This window comes from Rhinolophus sinicus, chromosome 8 (genome assembly GCF_057876585.1).
Source record: "Rhinolophus sinicus isolate RSI-liver-muscle chromosome 8, RSI-T2T, whole genome shotgun sequence".
Taxonomy (NCBI): Eukaryota; Metazoa; Chordata; class Mammalia; order Chiroptera; family Rhinolophidae; genus Rhinolophus; species Rhinolophus sinicus.
In genome coordinates this window covers 64,657,227-64,674,239 of record NC_142508.1, presented here as the reverse complement: position 1 = coordinate 64,674,239, position 17,013 = coordinate 64,657,227, and the positions used below count along the sequence as shown (strand labels likewise).

Here is a 17,013-nt window from a genome sequence, read left to right as displayed (position 1 = left end):
ATACCACCACACATCGACACGAACACAGTTATGAAACACTGATATACCAAGGTTATAAAACTTTACTGAGCTGTTTGTACAGTGGTGCCAATGTAAGCACACGGTGGAAAGTTCACGAACTTAATTGTCAGACCTCGTATGACTCGTACCACAAGTGGTGTTGGTGTTTTTCCAGAACAACAAATAAACAACTCTTGGAAAAGGCCTGAACAAGTGGAACTACAGGCTCCCCTCAGAAATTCCATTCCTAGAATATTCAGTATATATTAAAACCCCACCAAAAACTTGGTTTACGTGTAAAACATGTTCTAGACTGTAATTATTCACACCCATGAATACGTGAACATCCAAGGGGATGTTGGCAAGTCACGTGGGCTATGAGACAATTCTTTGTGTCCCTGCCCCAGCCTATAAATGCCAGTGGCATCCCCAGTCATTATGACAACTAGAAATGCCGCCACAAGTTTCTGCAACACCACCAGGAGGCATCACCACCCCAATGGGAACCAGTTCTAGGGCTTACTAGTCTAGTTGCCTTTGGAGTGGTCTGAGAGGCCCCACAGGGTGTCCACTCAGGAAGTGCAGGAGGCTTTATGGGACAGGGAGGGGGCAGCATTGTTGCTGGTGGGAGCCTTGTGCCCCTCACTGGGGGCCCTCCCTTCTGACATCACAGCACTGCAGGGGCCTCCTCACAAAAACCAGTGACTCAGATCCTCCTTCCTCTTCTCTCCTAGGGCTTGGATTTTGAAGCCAAATCCCAGTACACCCTGTATGTTAAAGTGACCAATGATGCTTTGTTTGTGGTGAAGCTCCCAACCTCCACAGCCACCGTTGTGGTCCATGTACAGGATGTGAATGAGGCGCCTGTGTTCGTCCCACCCTCCAAAGGCATCGAGGTCCAGGAAGGCATCTCCCCCGGGGAGTCTGTCTGCACCTATACTGCACAGGACCCTGACCAGGGCAGTCAGAAGATCAGGTACGCAGGAGCTCACGTCAGATTCAGCGAAATGTGCCGGTACTGTTGGCGGGGTGGTTTCTTATGGCTGGTGTTTGTTCTGATTACCGTAAAGATTGTTAAGTGTTTTAAAAACCCCCCTGCACAGGGCCTCCCCTTCCTACCCTCCCCAAGGCTGAAGACTCAGTAGGGGTTTTAGGGGTGGGTGCTCTTGTTCCCTCTCACATATCCCTGCTGGCCCCCCACCTGCTGCTCAGGTCCCCATTTAGGGGTAAGATGCATTTTCCACATGATTCAGCTTAGGAGCCCCAAGTCCCATGACACCGCCTGCCAGTTGGCATGGGGAGTCTTTGAATGATGACACCAGAATTCTGAGCATTCTGGATGTGACTCTTCTCAACGTTTCTATTCCAGCTACCACATCCTGAGAGACCCGGCAGGGTGGCTAGCGATGGACGCAGACAGTGGGCAGGTCACTGCTGTGGGGGTCTTAGACCGCGAGGATGAACAGTATGTGAAGAACAATATCTACGAAGTCACCGTCTTGGCCACGGACGATGGTGAGCCTCCTCCCACCCCCTCCACATGGGCCCTCACGGTTCCCAGGTCACTGACACAGCATGTCCCCCCCAGAGGCAGGGTATGGTGTGTGTGGGGGCGGGCGGAGGGGAACTGTCAGCAAACCAATCTGGAGGGTCAAAGGGTTCTTTCAGAGGAGTCTCTTAAAGACTCGTCCTAGGGTGGCTGGCCATGATTCTGATTTCCCTAAAACCCAGGAGTTAGGAAATATCCTGAAGATTTCTTTCAAACTAAGTTTGTGGTTCATGGAGGCCCAAATGGGCCTGTCATTTTCCCCTTGATTGACTGAAAGGGGCTGCCTGTAAAGTGCATGCTTGATTAGTGATGTCACGCCCACAGGATTAGGGGTTATGATGTGATTCCATCTCTGCTTGACACATAGTGAATCAAGGCCTGGAGGCAGGTGAGAGGTTACCACAGGGCTGTGAAGGGAAGCTGCCTCAAGGTGTCTGGTAGGTTTCACTTTGTGATAGATTATTAGTGGCTATCCAGATGAAGTGGCTACAGCTGTGCTCTGGTCAGTTAGTAATGTCTGCTGAGGACACAAATGAGAATGGGGGCATGATTGCCATGTATTTGCCATCACTGATTTGATCTATAGTGAAGCCAGTGCTCGGAGGGTCTTGAGAGGTTATAGCTGGACGGTAAACGAGACTCTCCCTGAGGCTGATTGGGTCGGTCACAGGGGAGCGTGACATTCATCAGCCCAACCAAGGCAGATGTTGAAAAAGGATCGTATGTGTCGTTATGAACAGGGAACCGTCCCGCCACTGGCACGGGGACCCTTCTGCTAACACTCATGGATGTCAACGACCACGGCCCAGTCCCAGAGCCCCGTCAGATCACCATCTGCAACCAAAGTCCTGTGCCCCAAGTGCTGAACATCACAGACAAGGACCTGGCCCCCCACACCGCCCCTTTCCAGGCCCAGCTCACACATGACTCAGACATCTACTGGATGGCAGAGGTCAATGAGAAAGGTAACTGCGTGGCGGTCGCAGGTGGTGGTTTGCCCCCTACCGGGACCCTGCACACCTGGCCGGCTCAGCCTCTTGTGAGTGTCCTCAAGAGCATTGATCAAATGCTAATTATTAACGTAGTGGAAGCCTTTGGAATTCCACAGGAGCCCTTAAAGACCATTCTAGCCCAACTGTCTTTCTGTACAGATGGAAAAAGAGGCCTAGAGAGAGAGGGCGTGACTTTCTCCATGGCACATAATGACTTGGCACAGTGGTAATAACTGACAGGCATGGAATGTGCTTGCTCTGTGTGAGATGCCACTTCACATGCCTTACATAGGTTTAATTTCCTGTGGAGAAGGTACTATTATCACATACACATGTGCGTGCACCCATTTTACAGATGAGGAGACCGAGGCTTTCAGAAGTTAAATAGCTTGGCAGAGGCTTTATGGCTAGAAAATGATGGCACCGGCATTTAAATCCAGGCATTCTGATCTACCATGATGCTCACTGGCTACCATTTATTGAACCCTGGCGACATGGGAGATGCTCTCTTTTTTTTCTTATTTAATGTTTCTGTCACCCTCTGTGGTCAGTATTTTCTATCCCTATTTACAGATGAGAGTGCGGTCTCAAAGAGGTGAAATAGCATGCCCAGGGGTACACAGTGGGTAAGCAGTGGAGGTTGAAGCCAGACCGCCAGACCCCCACCCCTGCTCCCATCTGCCTCTGTCCTTTCTCTTTTCAACCCCCCCACCACCACCACCCCGGAGCTTCTCAGCCTTTGGTGGTTTTTGTGTTGTTACAGGCCTAGAGGGGTCTTATTGGCATCTAGTGGGTAAGGCCCCACCGTGCATGAAAAAGGTGGATCCAGCCCCAAGTGCCAATAAGGTTCTTGGAGAGACACTGCATCGCTCTGCTTTAAAATGTTCCCCTCTTCCTCTTGGGGCTACGGTCCCACAGGAGGGAAATGGGGACCAGTATATTTAAGTTCTGCCCCAAAGATCCCAAATGCCTGGTATCCGTTACTGCTATTGAGCCCAGAAAGGGCTTCCCGACCTGCTTTTGGCACCCACATTGGCTCATTTTTACAGTGCCTGTGATTTGGGTATGTATATCGAGCACTTTTCCTTTGGGGAGCCCAAATTGGTCTCGTGTCACCCCCTTGTGGCCTAGACCTAGCCATGTGGTTCAGAGAGTGGAGACTGGAGCCAGAATGCCTTGGTTCAAGACCTGGTTCCTCCATTTACTAGCTTTGTGATGGTGGGAAAGTTCCTGAGTCTCAACTGTTCCTCAGTTTCCCTATCTGTAGAATGGTACCAATAACAGAACCTACTTCCATAGTTATTCTGAAGATTACGTGACTACATGAAAAGCACCTTCTCTGGTATGTCAGCTCAGTAGATGCAAGCGGCCGTCTTCACCCAACAGCAGTCAGATCTGTCTCTGTCAGGTGTGAGCATTGTGGCCAAAGCCCAGTCGTACCAGCACCTGATAATACTATGGAGACCTGGCTCTTACTTGTAATTTAATTTTCTGACCCAACCTTGTCCCTTTTGTCAGGGAAATTAATCAAACTCTACCCCATGTGACCTTGGGCTGGTGATTTGACCTTCCTAAGCTTCAATTTCTGCATTTGAAAAATGAGAATAAAGTACCTGTCTTTTCAAGTTGTAGTGAGGATTAGAGAAGGGCTTGGTACATAGTAAGTGTCAATTTAGTCGACATTTCCACCAGCACCACCATCATCAATTGAGACACCAGCCCTCCCCTGTGGGAACAGGATGAAGATGGGGATGTTTGGGGTGAAATATCCCACCGTGGCCTCCCCACATGGTAGACCAAATACCCAGCCTGTAGAGCTCTGTGTGCCTGGCAGTGCCAACGGGAATAGGGTGAGTTCTCCCTTCTGGCCTTTTTTACTAAGAGGAGGCCCTGTGAGCGTGCAGAGCCTTTGAATGGAAAATGGCTTGAAGTCAGTGCTGAAATAGGCTAGCAAGCCTGAGAGGGGGTGAGCTAAAAACGTGGTGGTGTTTTTGATCGCCCCGGTGATTGGGGGACACTACTGGCATTTAGTATGAGGATCTGTAACGCTTGCGAAAGTCCTGCATGATGAAAAGCAGTTTAGTTCCCTCCTTGAGAAACTTGGGTCTAAACAAGGCCTTTCTTCAGAGAGGCCCCTGACCCTGTATTCCTCACCCAGAAACACAGTCCCCCTTTCCTACTCTAGGATTGCCACACAGTCTCTCCAGAGAACTGCCCGTTGCACAGGCCACACCAAGGCTTGGCTTCTGCTCTTTGGTTAACCCGCCGCCGCCCATCCTGGGCTTTGGAAGTCCAATTATCCCAGTGCCCGTTGCAGCCTCATTTCCAGCATCTCTGAACTTGAGTGTAGTCACTAGTGCTGTGATTCTACGGGTTAGCGTCCTCTCAGATGTGCTTAACATAAGTTATATCATCAAGTCATATGCATTTGAATTTATTTAATAATTGATGCTAGCTCGGAAATATCTGTGTTTCAGATATTGAAATGCTATTGTACAGCTGAGGTATAAAAGTTATTTTTACTATTGCAAGAGCAGAATGCTGCAGTAGTAAATGATAGTGAATTGTGCACATAGGAAAACAGGCGGCCAGTTAATGTAGATATTAAAATACTGAGTTAGCTATCTCTTGGCAAATTATTTACTGAGGCAAAGAACTGTCCAGCAGGTAATGGTGCTGAGAAGTTATTGGCCCTGCAGGACATAATTTTTTTTAAAAACTTCATATTTTAAAAATACCGTGATTGTGGTGAACACACAATGGGATTTATAGATGACGTAATACAGAATTGTACGCCTGAAGTCTATGTAATTTTACTAACAATTGTCACCCCAATAAATTAAAAAAAAAAATACCGTGATTATTGGCTTAAAATAAGATGAATTTATTCTTCTACCCTGATCATCCTTTCCATGATAGTGAATTTGGCTTTGGCCAAATATTAATTTTTAGCACTTGGTGTAAGTGTGTTTTTGAGGTAGTTCTCGCTGTGATCTCCCGAGGTGAATAAATGATCTGTCCACTCCAGGAGACACAGTGGCCTTGTCACTGAAGAAGTTCCTGAAGCAAGGCACATATGACGTGCATCTGTCTCTGTCCGACCATGGCAACAAGGAACAGCTGACGGTGATCAGGGCCACCGTGTGTGACTGCCATGGCCACATGAAGAGCTGCCCCAAACCCTGGAAGGGGGCTTTCCTCCTCCCCATCCTGGGGGCCATCCTGGCTCTGCTGCGTGAGTACTGGCGCCCTTCCCCCTCAAAGGATGGGCTAGTTAGAAGACCTGATTCTACCCTGAACTTCTGGGACTAAGGCCACCAGCATTGCCCATCTATTTTTTAAACTCTTAATTTCAGGTGTGTCATTCCATAAATAGATATCTATGGAGCTTCTGGAGTGTGCCAAGTTTGGGGGATACAGTGGTGAGCAAACAGTCTTGGTCCTGCCATTGTGTCATGTAGAGGCCAGAGCAGTGGTTTTGAAAGTGTGGTCCAGACCAACAGTGTTAGTATTACCAGGAATTCGTTAGAAGGGCCAGTTCTCAGGCCCCACTCCAGACCCACTGATTCAGACACTTGGGGGTAACACCCAGTAATTGGGTTTTAACAACTCTTCAAAAGGTCCTGATGCATACTAGAGTTTGAGAACCACTGGGCTAGTGGGCAGCAGTGTTTAGTTAAAAACTAATTTCTTTGCTCTTAAGGTAGAACTTATCACATTTGCTTTTCCCACTCTTTAAATTAGTCCTTACGCAGAAAGCACACATCCAATTAGACGTGAATATAAGAACAAGTTTTAATTAATTAATTTACTGTGCACCAAACATTGTTTTAGGCACTGAGCTTGCAGCACTTAACAGATCAATCCCTGCCCTCATGGAGCTTACTTTCTAGCACAGGGAACAGGCAAGTAATCTGGCAGATTAATAGGTATTGTTATGGGGGGAAAGAAAGTGGAGGGGAGGAAGTCTGTAATTTTAAGTAGGATGGGCAAGAAAGGCCTTGCTGAGAAGGGGATAATTCGAATAAAGACCTGAAAGAGGTGAGGAAGCAAGTCAGCAGCTATCTGGGGAACAAGTGCAAAGGCCCTGAGGCAGCGCTGTGTGCTTGGTGTGTGGAAACAGAAATGGCTGGAGTGCAGAAAACAAGAGGGTAGACACTAGGAGATGAGGGCAGAGGTGATGGGCGTGGTGGAGCATCGTGTGGGGCCTTATAGGCACTTGTGAAAGGACCCTGGGCGAAATGGAAAGTCATCAGAAAAGGTGTGGAGCAGAGGAGTGATGTCATTGGACTTGAATTTTACAGGATACCTACTGAATAGTACTGAACAGACTACAGTGGGGCAAGGATGGATGCAGGAAGACCATTTAGGAGCTATTGCCATAATCTAGCGGGGAGACGGTGGTTGGTGGCTCAGATCAGGATGGAAGTTGAGGTGGTGAGAGGTGGTCATATTTCAAGGTAGAATCAACTCATCCACATCACTTGATATGTGGTATGCAGAAAAGAGCCACTGATGAGCCAAAGGCCTGAACTCGTAGACACATGTAGTTTCCATTAACCAGTTCGTGAAGGACTGTGGGAGATTTGCCAGGCCAGTCTAAATGGAGATATTCGTAGACAGTTAGACATATAACCTTTGAGTGCAGGTGAGAAGTCCAGTTCACCTTTTGCTTTTCCCCCAACCCAGTGGGGAAGCAAAGGGGTGGAAGAGGTCACGGTCTGGCCCACATGAGGTATGTATCCTGAGAACCTATGGACTCTCAAAGAAGATGAGGCCTGTTTTGTCTGGCCAGAGACAGTGGTTCTATCAGCAGGCCAAAAACGTGAACAGCCACAGAGAGAGGGCAAGAGGGTACCCTCTTCCTGTGGGATTAACCAAGGGTGGTAATGGCTGTTAGGGAGGGCAGCCAGGCATTATGGCCAGTCCCCGCCATGTCTAAACAATAAAAAAGTCCTTCTCTTAAAATTCCAACATAGCACTTGTACCTAAGTTCAGATTACCTACTGTACCATATCAGAGTTGCACTCTCTTGCTTTTAACTTAAAGTCTATGGCTAATTTAGGAATACCTGGGGACTGAAAAAGAGTCCTGTTGAAAAGTAACATCTGCTGGGAGACTCCATCCTCACAAAGGAGGATTTCCCTCGGGACCATTACAGTCAATATGGATCGACTGGCAAAATGATATAGAAATACAGGTGGGGAATGAAATCAGAGTGGTGCTAGGAGGAAGTGACCTTAAGCTGAGACCTGAAGGGTGAGAGTCATGCATATGCATGGAAGGTGTTCCAAGTGAGGAAAGGGCTCAGAGGAAGGTTCTCAAGGGGGAAACTGCTGGGTATATTTGAGGAACTCCTAGGAAGCCAGTGTGACCAGACCTGGGCAGGGCGAGGTGGACATGGTACACAGGTGGACCAAATCTGTGAACCTTGGTAAGGAGTGGAAGGTTTTCTTCCTAGGTGCAAGGGAGCCAATGAAGTGTTTAAGCTCTGGCTACTGAATGGAGGGGTCTCAATTAGATGGGGCGCTGGAGATTTGGGGGGGTCTTGGCCAACTGTGTGGTGTGGGGGTGAATATTCACACTTCCCAACTCTTCTAGTTCTCCTGCTGGTTCTTCTCTTATTGGTGAGAAAGAAGCGGAAGGTCAAGGAGCCCCTTCTGCTTCCGGAAGACGACACCCGTGACAATGTCTTCTACTATGGCGAAGAGGGGGGTGGTGAGGAGGACCAGGTAGGGCATTGGGAAGTCTGGGGGTTGGGTGGGGATGCCCCCAGGGCCACTGGCAGGGATGGTTGAGTCCATCAACTAACCGTGTTGGCTGTGTTGACCAGACTCTGGCCTGAAGCTTCAATCTTCATGCAGAATAGACCACCAACTTTTCTCTTCTGAGAGGATGTCTGGTTCATTGCTAGTTTCTTTGGCCCCAGTCAAGGTGACCTTGAGCCTGCACTTAATATGGGAGAGGGGGTGTGGAAACGAGGGCTTTCAGAAATCTCTGACATTATCTATCTTCTAAGACCTAGCCATGAAGCAGAACATCCAAATGATGGGGAAGTGGGGTGAAATGTGAATGGTGTGGGAGCTGGAAGGTCCTTCTCAATCTCATGCTCTCCTTTACTTTCATGAAGGACTATGACATCACTCAACTCCACCGGGGTCTAGAGGCACGTCCCGAGGTGGTTCTCCGAAATGATGTGGCACCAACCTTCATCCCCACACCCATGTACCGCCCACGTCCAGCCAACCCAGATGAAATTGGCAACTTCATCATCGAGGTGAGGCCTGGGGGGGCCAGCCCTATATTCAGGCACCAGCAGTGTGAGGGAAAGAGCATGGGCTCAGAGTCTTGGCTCTGGGTTTAAATCATGAGTTTACCACCAACCAGCTGTGTGACCTCTGGCACATTTGAGTAACTTCTGGACTTCTGTTTCCTCCTTCTGTTTGCCACACTTGCAATGTGGTAAAGGATAGATTAGGAATAATTTATTCATTTATTCAACAAATATAGTGGTTGTTAGGAAAAAACTCTGGAGCCAAACAACCTGGGTTTGAATTTTTAAAGATCCCGGGTGATTCTGATGCAGAGCAAGGTTTTGGGACCTCTGTTCCAGGCTGCTTTAAGGATTGGATGAGTAAGCACCCGGAGTAGTGCTACCACGGGGGTTCCCAAACTGCCTGCACATTGCAGTTTCCTGGGAACTTCAAAAACTAGTGATGCCTCTGACTCACCATCCCCTCCACCCTGAAGTTGTCATTTAATTGATCTGGATGTAGCCTGGGTTTCGAATTTTTTTAAGGTAACTTAAGTTTGGGAACCACTGGCCTGGCCCCTAAGCACTTAATTAGGTAATGAGAGCTATTGTTGCTAGTAGCTGAGTGTTTCCAGTGTTCTTAACTCCAGTCACACATTTGATTAGCTGAGGAATTTTGAAAAATACCAATTCCTGGAACCCTGGCATCAATTTTTTTTAGGTTCTGATATTTTTAGCTCCCCAAGGAAAGAAAATAGTACGGTCTGGGTTGTAGGAACCACTGAACTAGGTCTATAGGGAAGTATGGATGAACGGATGGAAGCGGCAGTGGGGAGGGGGCTCAGTGGGTGGTCAGGATACCTCACCAGGGCGAAGCCTACTGGCGTCATCTTCTCTTCTAAACTTTTTGCCTCCTAGAAGTAGCCTGAGCATATTTGAGAGTACAGTGCAAAAAAATTGCATGGGGCGGCGGGTGTGAGAAAACACATTGGAGCTAAATACCGGGAGCTTTTCCCTCCAGTTAGACGAAGTCAGTTTCTAGAATGTCTGTGGGTGGGACAGTTTGCAGATACTGTCTTATTTAATCCCTACGTCAAGTCTGCAGGGTTGGAATCTTGTTATCCTGATTTTTACTAATGAGGAAATAGTGTTCCGCTATATGCCAGGTATTATTCTGATAAGCACTTTACATATATTTACATACTCATTTATTCCTCTTAAACTATATGACATCCCCCATTTGAGAGATGAGAAAAAAGCATGGAGAGATCAATTAAGGGACTTGCTGAAGCTCACATACTAGTATGTGAAGTCTGAGTTCTGACTTAAACCATCTGATTTCGCAGTCCCTGCCCTTCACCACTGGCCTGTTGCACTGAGCACTTGCTGTATGCTGGGCCCTGTGCTAAGCAGTTATATGCAGTATTTCATTTCAATCTTGAAAACCTCAAGGGAGGGGAGAAATGGCTTCGCAGACGAGGAAATGCAGGTGAACCAGCCTGCCTGAGTTCTTACAGCTGCCACGTGTCTGAGCCCGTGGCTCCTAACCACCTGCTCTCTGTCGCCACAGAACTTGAAGGCCGCTAACACCGACCCCACAGCCCCGCCCTATGACTCGCTGTTGGTGTTCGACTATGAGGGCAGCGGCTCTGATGCCGCCTCCTTGAGCTCCCTCACCTCCTCGGCCTCGGACCAGGACCAAGACTATGATTACCTGAACGAGTGGGGCAGCCGCTTCAGGAAGCTGGCGGACATGTATGGTGGTGGCCAGGACGACTAGGCCTCTGGGCCAGCAGGCCACAGCTGCATCTTTCAGGGGTTGCATTCCCACCCCACCCCCCAGCCAAGGACCTTGGAGCTATTGAGAAGTGGCCTTAGCAACCTGAAGGGAAGAGGCCTCGAGTCTGACATGAGAGGGGTTGGTTTCTGAGCCTTTCAGAATGGAGGGCCATGGCAGTTTGACTTCTCAGCATAGGCCCTTGGAGGCTGAATTTCTGGGAAACTCTTCTCTACCATAAAATGCTCCGCCCTGTGTCCTGGGCCTGGATGGACTCTGACTCCCCCATGATAACATTCTCTCTGGAATGGACCCTTCTCCTTAGATAGAGGCCTCTTATGGCAACCTGAATTTTTTTTTTTTTTTTTTTTAATGCTGTTTTCAAAAAGTTAGAGGCGGGTCCTCAACTGTCCCCTGGAGCCCTCCAGAAGCCCAGGCCAGAGCTGCTCGACTCACGTGCTCTTATGCACTTCTCTCTGATCTCTAGGACCAAGGCCTCCTATTTGAATAGATTACTGCGTTTTTATACTGAGCGCGTCTAGGTTGTCCTTTATTTTTTATTTTCCCTATGGAGTGCTGTAGATGAAGGGTGATGACAATCGTGTAAATGTACTAGAACTTTTTTATTAAAGGAACTTTTCCCAGAGGTGCCAGGGGAGTGAGCTTTTTCTTTTCACTGTAGCTGTATTGACATATCATTCACGTATCATACCATTCACTCACTGATGTGTGAAATTCCATGGTTTGTAGACTTTTCAGAGGTGTGCAAAAGGAGTGAATGCTTTGGATCTCTGCCAGCTTCACCACAGCTTCCTCCTCATGGTAGAGGAAGCTCAGGATTCATTCACAGGTCCAGGTGGGGGCAAACCTTCTATCCTTCTTACAGGTTCAGAGCTGCTCTTCTGTGTGAGAGAACCAAATTACCTCCTTACCCCTGAGTGGAGCGCCACCAGAGCTACAGGCGACGTCTTTTCTGGAATGCTGGCTGCTCCCTCACATGGCACATTGCATGAAGATTCCCTGCTCTGTGCTGTGGGCTCTGCTGAAAGGCAGGGGCTGGGGAGGAGCTGGCTCTGCTACTTCCTAGCAGGTCGCTTCACCTCCATCTGCCTCAGATTTTTCGTGCATAAAGTGGGAAGTTCTTACGGAGAGTAAGTGAATCACACGGTAAGTGCTATTTGTGTTCATTGGTCATGGCTACCATTTATTCAGTACTTTTTAGGCCCGGACAGCACTTAATTGCAATCATTTCCTTTATACGAATTCTCACCATCACCCTCTGAGGGGACTTTCCTCCTTTAAAGAATGGCCTTATTGTATTTTTTTTAAATGACGCTGGATGGTCATCAAAATCAAGCCAGACAGAAAGTTAAGAGAACTCACCAGGATGTCAGTGAAATTGGAACACTCCTGACATAACCCGGCACAGATGCGGGAATAGAATAAGGCTGAAGAGGCAGCCGGGATGGAACAATTCTACGTGTGCCTTCATTAAAGCAAAGTTTAAAATTTTGCTTTTCAGTGAACCAAGAAAAAGAATCTGAAGGGCAGCTGAAAGGATGGCTGAAGTTGAAATCAGTGTTTCCTTCCCGCAAAAGTGCCTCCCCCTGCAAAGCAGTGCCCCTCGAAGTGCAGTCCCTGGGCCAGCAGCATCAGCATTACCTGCAGAATCACGTTCTGCAGGCAGGACCCTGCGGTGTGTTTTAACAAGTCTTCCAGGGGATTCTGGTGCACACGCAAGGTCAAGATCAAGGCTCTGAAGGACAAGGCTAAGTGTCCTGAAGCCTCAGGCCCTGGATGGGAAAGTCAGAAGGGAACTATGGCCGGTAAGAAACCTCGTCCGTCCTAGTCCTCGGTCCAGCCCATAGTGCCTTAGCCTGCAGTCAAGGCCGTCTCCTGCCTCTCCCTCCAGCTGCAGCCTCTGGTTCCTGTGGCCCCCGATTCCCCTCTCCTAGGGCCTTGCTGCTTTTGCTGATAAGGTTGTGTGAGATTAGGTATCTCAGCCAGCAAACACCTGCTGCCCCATGTCTTAAACTCCTCTGTGAGAAGTCTGAATAAAGCGTGAAACCCTATCTCCAGTGAAGACTAATAATAAAACCAAACAGCTACTGTTCAGGCCGCCCTTCTTCCCCTGAGATTTTTGGAGGGAGTCGAGGAGGAGAAGTGGGATTTCCTAGCCAAGTCTGGTCTCTCTGGATGGATCTAACTAAATTCCCTTGGTGATGGAACCAGTCGCCGGCCTCTGAGTGATTTAGAAAGAACCCTCCTGGGGTCTCATGGGGATGGATGTTACATCACTCTAACTCTGGGCCTGCTTCTCATCTGCAAAATAGGATCTTAGGACTGAGCTTTAGGGCCTATAATAATTCAAAAGAAGTAAGTCGTCAGTGCTAACCACTCAAAGTGGGTGTCAACTGGAAATAAGGAGTGCAGCCAGCCATACCAGTGGGGAGGGACCACCAGAATGTTTGGCTTCCCATCCTCTGCATGTTAGTCCTCTGTTTTGTGGCTCAGCAGTTGGGTGTGCATCCTCCCAATCTTTTCTCCCCCATGCATTACACACACCTTGTGCGTTTATATCTCCTCGTAAAGGGACATGCAAGGAGGTTGCCTTACTGTTTCCAGCACGTCCAGTTTGGATGCGTGAGCATTTCTTTAATCTCATCTCCAGTCAGTGATACTTTGTTGGAAGAAGAGGTTGGGGTGCCCAGAGACAGTCCTCTTGGCCTCATCCTCCCCGTGTTTCTCCTTAACCCCCCAAATACAGAGCATTTTGAAAAGTGCCCCCAATCCACCCCTGTCATTTTTCGGATGGAAGAAGATAGAAATTCCCAGAGCAGGTGCTCCCCACCATCCCATTCGCAGGCAGAGGTGAGCAGAGCCCAGGCCTCACTTCACACCACCCCTTTTCCCTTGTGGCTGTGCTGGCCGTCTCTTTTCCTCCCAAAAAGGCTGCAGGTAGGACCCATCTCCCCAGATGGGCTATGGCCAGGCCGTTGAGGGGCCTGAAGAGGCTGCCTCTCATGAATAGAAGGTGGGCAAGTAGCTGATACTCAAATTTCTGGCTTCCTATGCTAAGCACGGACCTTCCTTAACCATGGGCCCGCACAGGGACACAGCAAGGAGACACAGGCAGGGAAATGCTGAGGGATGGCCAGTCAGGAAGGGGCCCCAAGGTCAGCCAAGCAATGGGCCTGCCATTGAAAGGGTGGGGGTCGTTACTCTGGGAAGCCCCTTTGGCTGCCCTCACCCTGTATGTCCACTTCCAGACTCACTGGGGAACTCCATGGGGCCAACTCCCTTTTGGCTAAAGGCAGAGCCTACCTCCCACTAAATCCACCAAGGAGGTATGGCTCGGCACAGATTCAACTCCCAGCACTTCCAAGCATGACTCCTTAGACAAATCACGTTACTTTTCTGTGCCTCGCTGTTCTCATCTGGAAAAGTAATGAGTTCATATCTCTAAAGTGCTTGGAAGGCTTCCTGGTGTGTGAGGGCTGCATCAGTGAGGCATCACTGCTGTTGTGGCTGTTGAGGGACTGAGAGGGCCAGTTACTGCTCCTTTATCTTCACACTCACACCTTGGGTGGAAGCCAGACATTCTAGACTGTAGGAAGTGACTTCAGTGGTCAGGTTGGCTGTGGATTCCCTGATGGCCTTACTCTCACGCCCAGCAGAGGGCACCATTCGCCCGAACCACAGCATGGCTGGTGCGCCTCCCGGCCTGGCAACCTAGGGTGAGATTTGCAGGAAGAGAAGGAGCCACAGGGCAAAATGTTCACAAAGGCCGCCATGTTCCAAGCATGGCTGTCTGCTGTGTGCCAGGAACCGCCTTGGACACTTTGATGATGATGATGGTGGTGGTGGCGGCGGCAATAGCAGTCAATTATGGGTCAATGACTGGCCTTGCCCTTCACATGCGTGGATCAGTTACATACATTCTCCCACTCACAACCATGGAGAGAGGTTTTATGGTTCCCTTTTTAAACAGAAATTGGGAGAGAGAAAAAATAATGACCGTGTATAGCCAGGAAGTGACAGTTTTGGGAAGTGACAGAGACAAGTCTCCTTGATTCCCAAGCATGGGTTCTTTCTACTATAATGAATAAACTCCCCGATATGATGAGGGAAGATGGGGGCAGGCAGGCCAGCAGTTGGAAGAGGCTCTTCAGATATGGCATAGCCACCCCCACCCCAAGGCAGAGTTGGCCCCACCTGACCCTAAAACTCCAAGGCCTTGACACATAAAAGCCAGCATTTCAACCATTTCTGGGGTCCCCTTGAGTATGTGGGGTATCACCCCAGGGCCCTTTTATTTATTTGTTTAACAGTAACAGGTACTGTTGCAGGTGCTAGGTACACAGAAATGCAGAAGATTTAAAAATCCCAGCCCTAACATGGGGTCTCTGGGCAAAATGTGTGTTGGGCCAGCTGGAAGATACCATGTGAGCTGAGGTAAACTGTTAAATAAAAGATACTCTGTTTTTCTACATGGATAGGCGTGTCTTCACAGCAATCTGGAAGGCCAGTTTTAACCTGGATTCTTGAATACCTAGAATGCTGGGCCAGAGTGTGTCTGTACAGACAGTTAGCCCCTAGCCCAGGAGCAGGATTCAGTCTGCTGCTCTACTCTCACCCCAGGCTCCATGCTGCACCATGAGTGTCTTTGTTCAGTGGGAGACAAACCATAAACAAGACAGATCAGTAAAATACATGGTGCAGTGAAAGGCAAGGCTAAAGGGGAAGATAAAGCTGGGAAGGGTCATAGGAATTAAGGGGCTGGGGTGGGGACTGAGTTCTAGTGGTTAGGGAAGGCCTTACTGAGAAGGTGGTATTTAAGCAAAAATTGCAAGATGCTGGGGAGCAAGTATGCAGGTCTGTCTAGGTAAAAGGAACAAGTGCAAAGGCCCTGAGGCAGGAGTGTGCTTAGTGGGGCTCAGCAGGGTTTATAGCAGGGACGCCAGAGTGACTGGAGAGAGAGAGCGGTGGGGCCCAGGGTGCCCAATCCTGGCCTCCATGCCTGGGCTAGAGGCTGAGTTCAGGACAAGGCCTGGTCCCAGAAGCCCTGGGAAAAGGCCTGACTCAGCAACCTCAGCTCCATCCCAGAGCTGGAGAAACCTGACTCTTTTCCACTCCATCAGCCACTGAGGAAGCCGCTGGGACCTGCCTGGGCCTGCAGGCAGCTGCAGAGCAGGCAAGCCGGAGCTGCAAGATTCTTCTCTCTAAGGGGCCCCTGGCTAAAGGGGAAGCCTGTCAGAAAGGAACCCAGGTCTGGTGCTGCTGAGCCCTAGAGTGCAGACCCTAGAGATCGCAGTCATGGGTGACTCACCAGCCTGATCCCTAAGCCTCAGTTTCCTCAAGACAGCACCTCTCTCAAAGTGCTCAAAGGAGGCCGCTGTGAGATAATATTTGAAAAGCACTCAGAGCTGTGTCTGATGTGGGCTTAGGGTTCACTAAGTGGTAACTGCTATTGTTGCTGTTTCTTGTTACTGGCCAGCCGGGAGCTGCCCATCCCCTCAGCTGCCTCAGCATTCCTGTGCCCACTGCCCAGCAAGCTGCAAAGGTGTGGCTGGCCTGAGGAGGAATCCGAGAGGGGATGGGTGGGTCAAGAATGCTCAAGTTGGGTTCCATTCATTCCTGTCCCCGCTGCCTTCCGGTAAACCAGGGCCAGCTGATGGGGCAAGGCAGGACAGGCCTCTGTGTGTCACCCTGGAACCTATGCATTCTGGGGAGATGATGCTAAGTAATTATAGCAGTTATTATCCTTAGAGCCTCTGAATTATGTACTTAACCGTGTGCCAGACAATTTGCTAAAGTTTCACTCCAAATCAAAATCAGTTTTAAAATGTCTCGTAAGGCGCTACAGGATCTGACCCTGTTGCCCTGAGATCTCTCCTACTGCTGTGTTTCCTCACTCACACTTTTGTTCTGGCTATATCAGACTCCTGCTCTTCTCAGAATGGTCCAGGCTGCCTCCCACCTCAGGGCCTTTGACACTTGCTGTGCCCTCTGCCTGCCATGCTGTTCCCCCAGATATCTCATGGCTCCCTTACCTCCTTCAGGCATCACCCAAATGTCAGCTTGTCAGAGATTCTATCCCTGAATTACCCTCTTTAGAATTGCAACCCTCCCCCCACCTACCATGCCTTATTTTTCTACAGCGTACACTCTCCCCATACTATACTATATATTTTATGTTTGTCCTGTTCAGTGCCTTTCTCTTCCCTGTCCCCATCCACTTTGCATATAAGTTCCATGAAGGTAGGGATTTTTGTTTCTTCATCACTGCTGCAACCCCAACCCATAGAATAGTGCCTGGCATATAGTAGGTACTCAGTAAATATTTGTTGAATAAAGGTACTTTTTAACCTCCACGGAAATGCAGAAACTGTGGCCCAGGGAGGCAGGGTAAATCACCCACGGTCATGCCCAGATGCTAAGC

The 17,013-nt window shown here is 49.1% G+C and overlaps 1 protein-coding gene across 1 annotated transcript in view; it reads left to right on the top strand.

Annotated features, from left to right (window-relative positions):
* The window catches only part of CDH3 (cadherin 3), a 39,406-nt gene extending 28,189 nt beyond the window's left edge, over positions 1-11,217 (top strand). The window contains exons 10-16 of the mRNA XM_019756686.3: positions 735-976; positions 1,370-1,515; positions 2,290-2,514; positions 5,570-5,776; positions 8,143-8,273; positions 8,672-8,818; positions 10,365-11,217. Coding sequence (XP_019612245.3) covers positions 735-976; positions 1,370-1,515; positions 2,290-2,514; positions 5,570-5,776; positions 8,143-8,273; positions 8,672-8,818; positions 10,365-10,574 — 1,308 coding nt within the window. The 3' untranslated portion in view covers positions 10,575-11,217. The remainder of the gene's footprint in view (positions 1-734; positions 977-1,369; positions 1,516-2,289; positions 2,515-5,569; positions 5,777-8,142; positions 8,274-8,671; positions 8,819-10,364) is intronic.
* Positions 11,218-17,013: the final 5,796 nt, after the last annotated feature.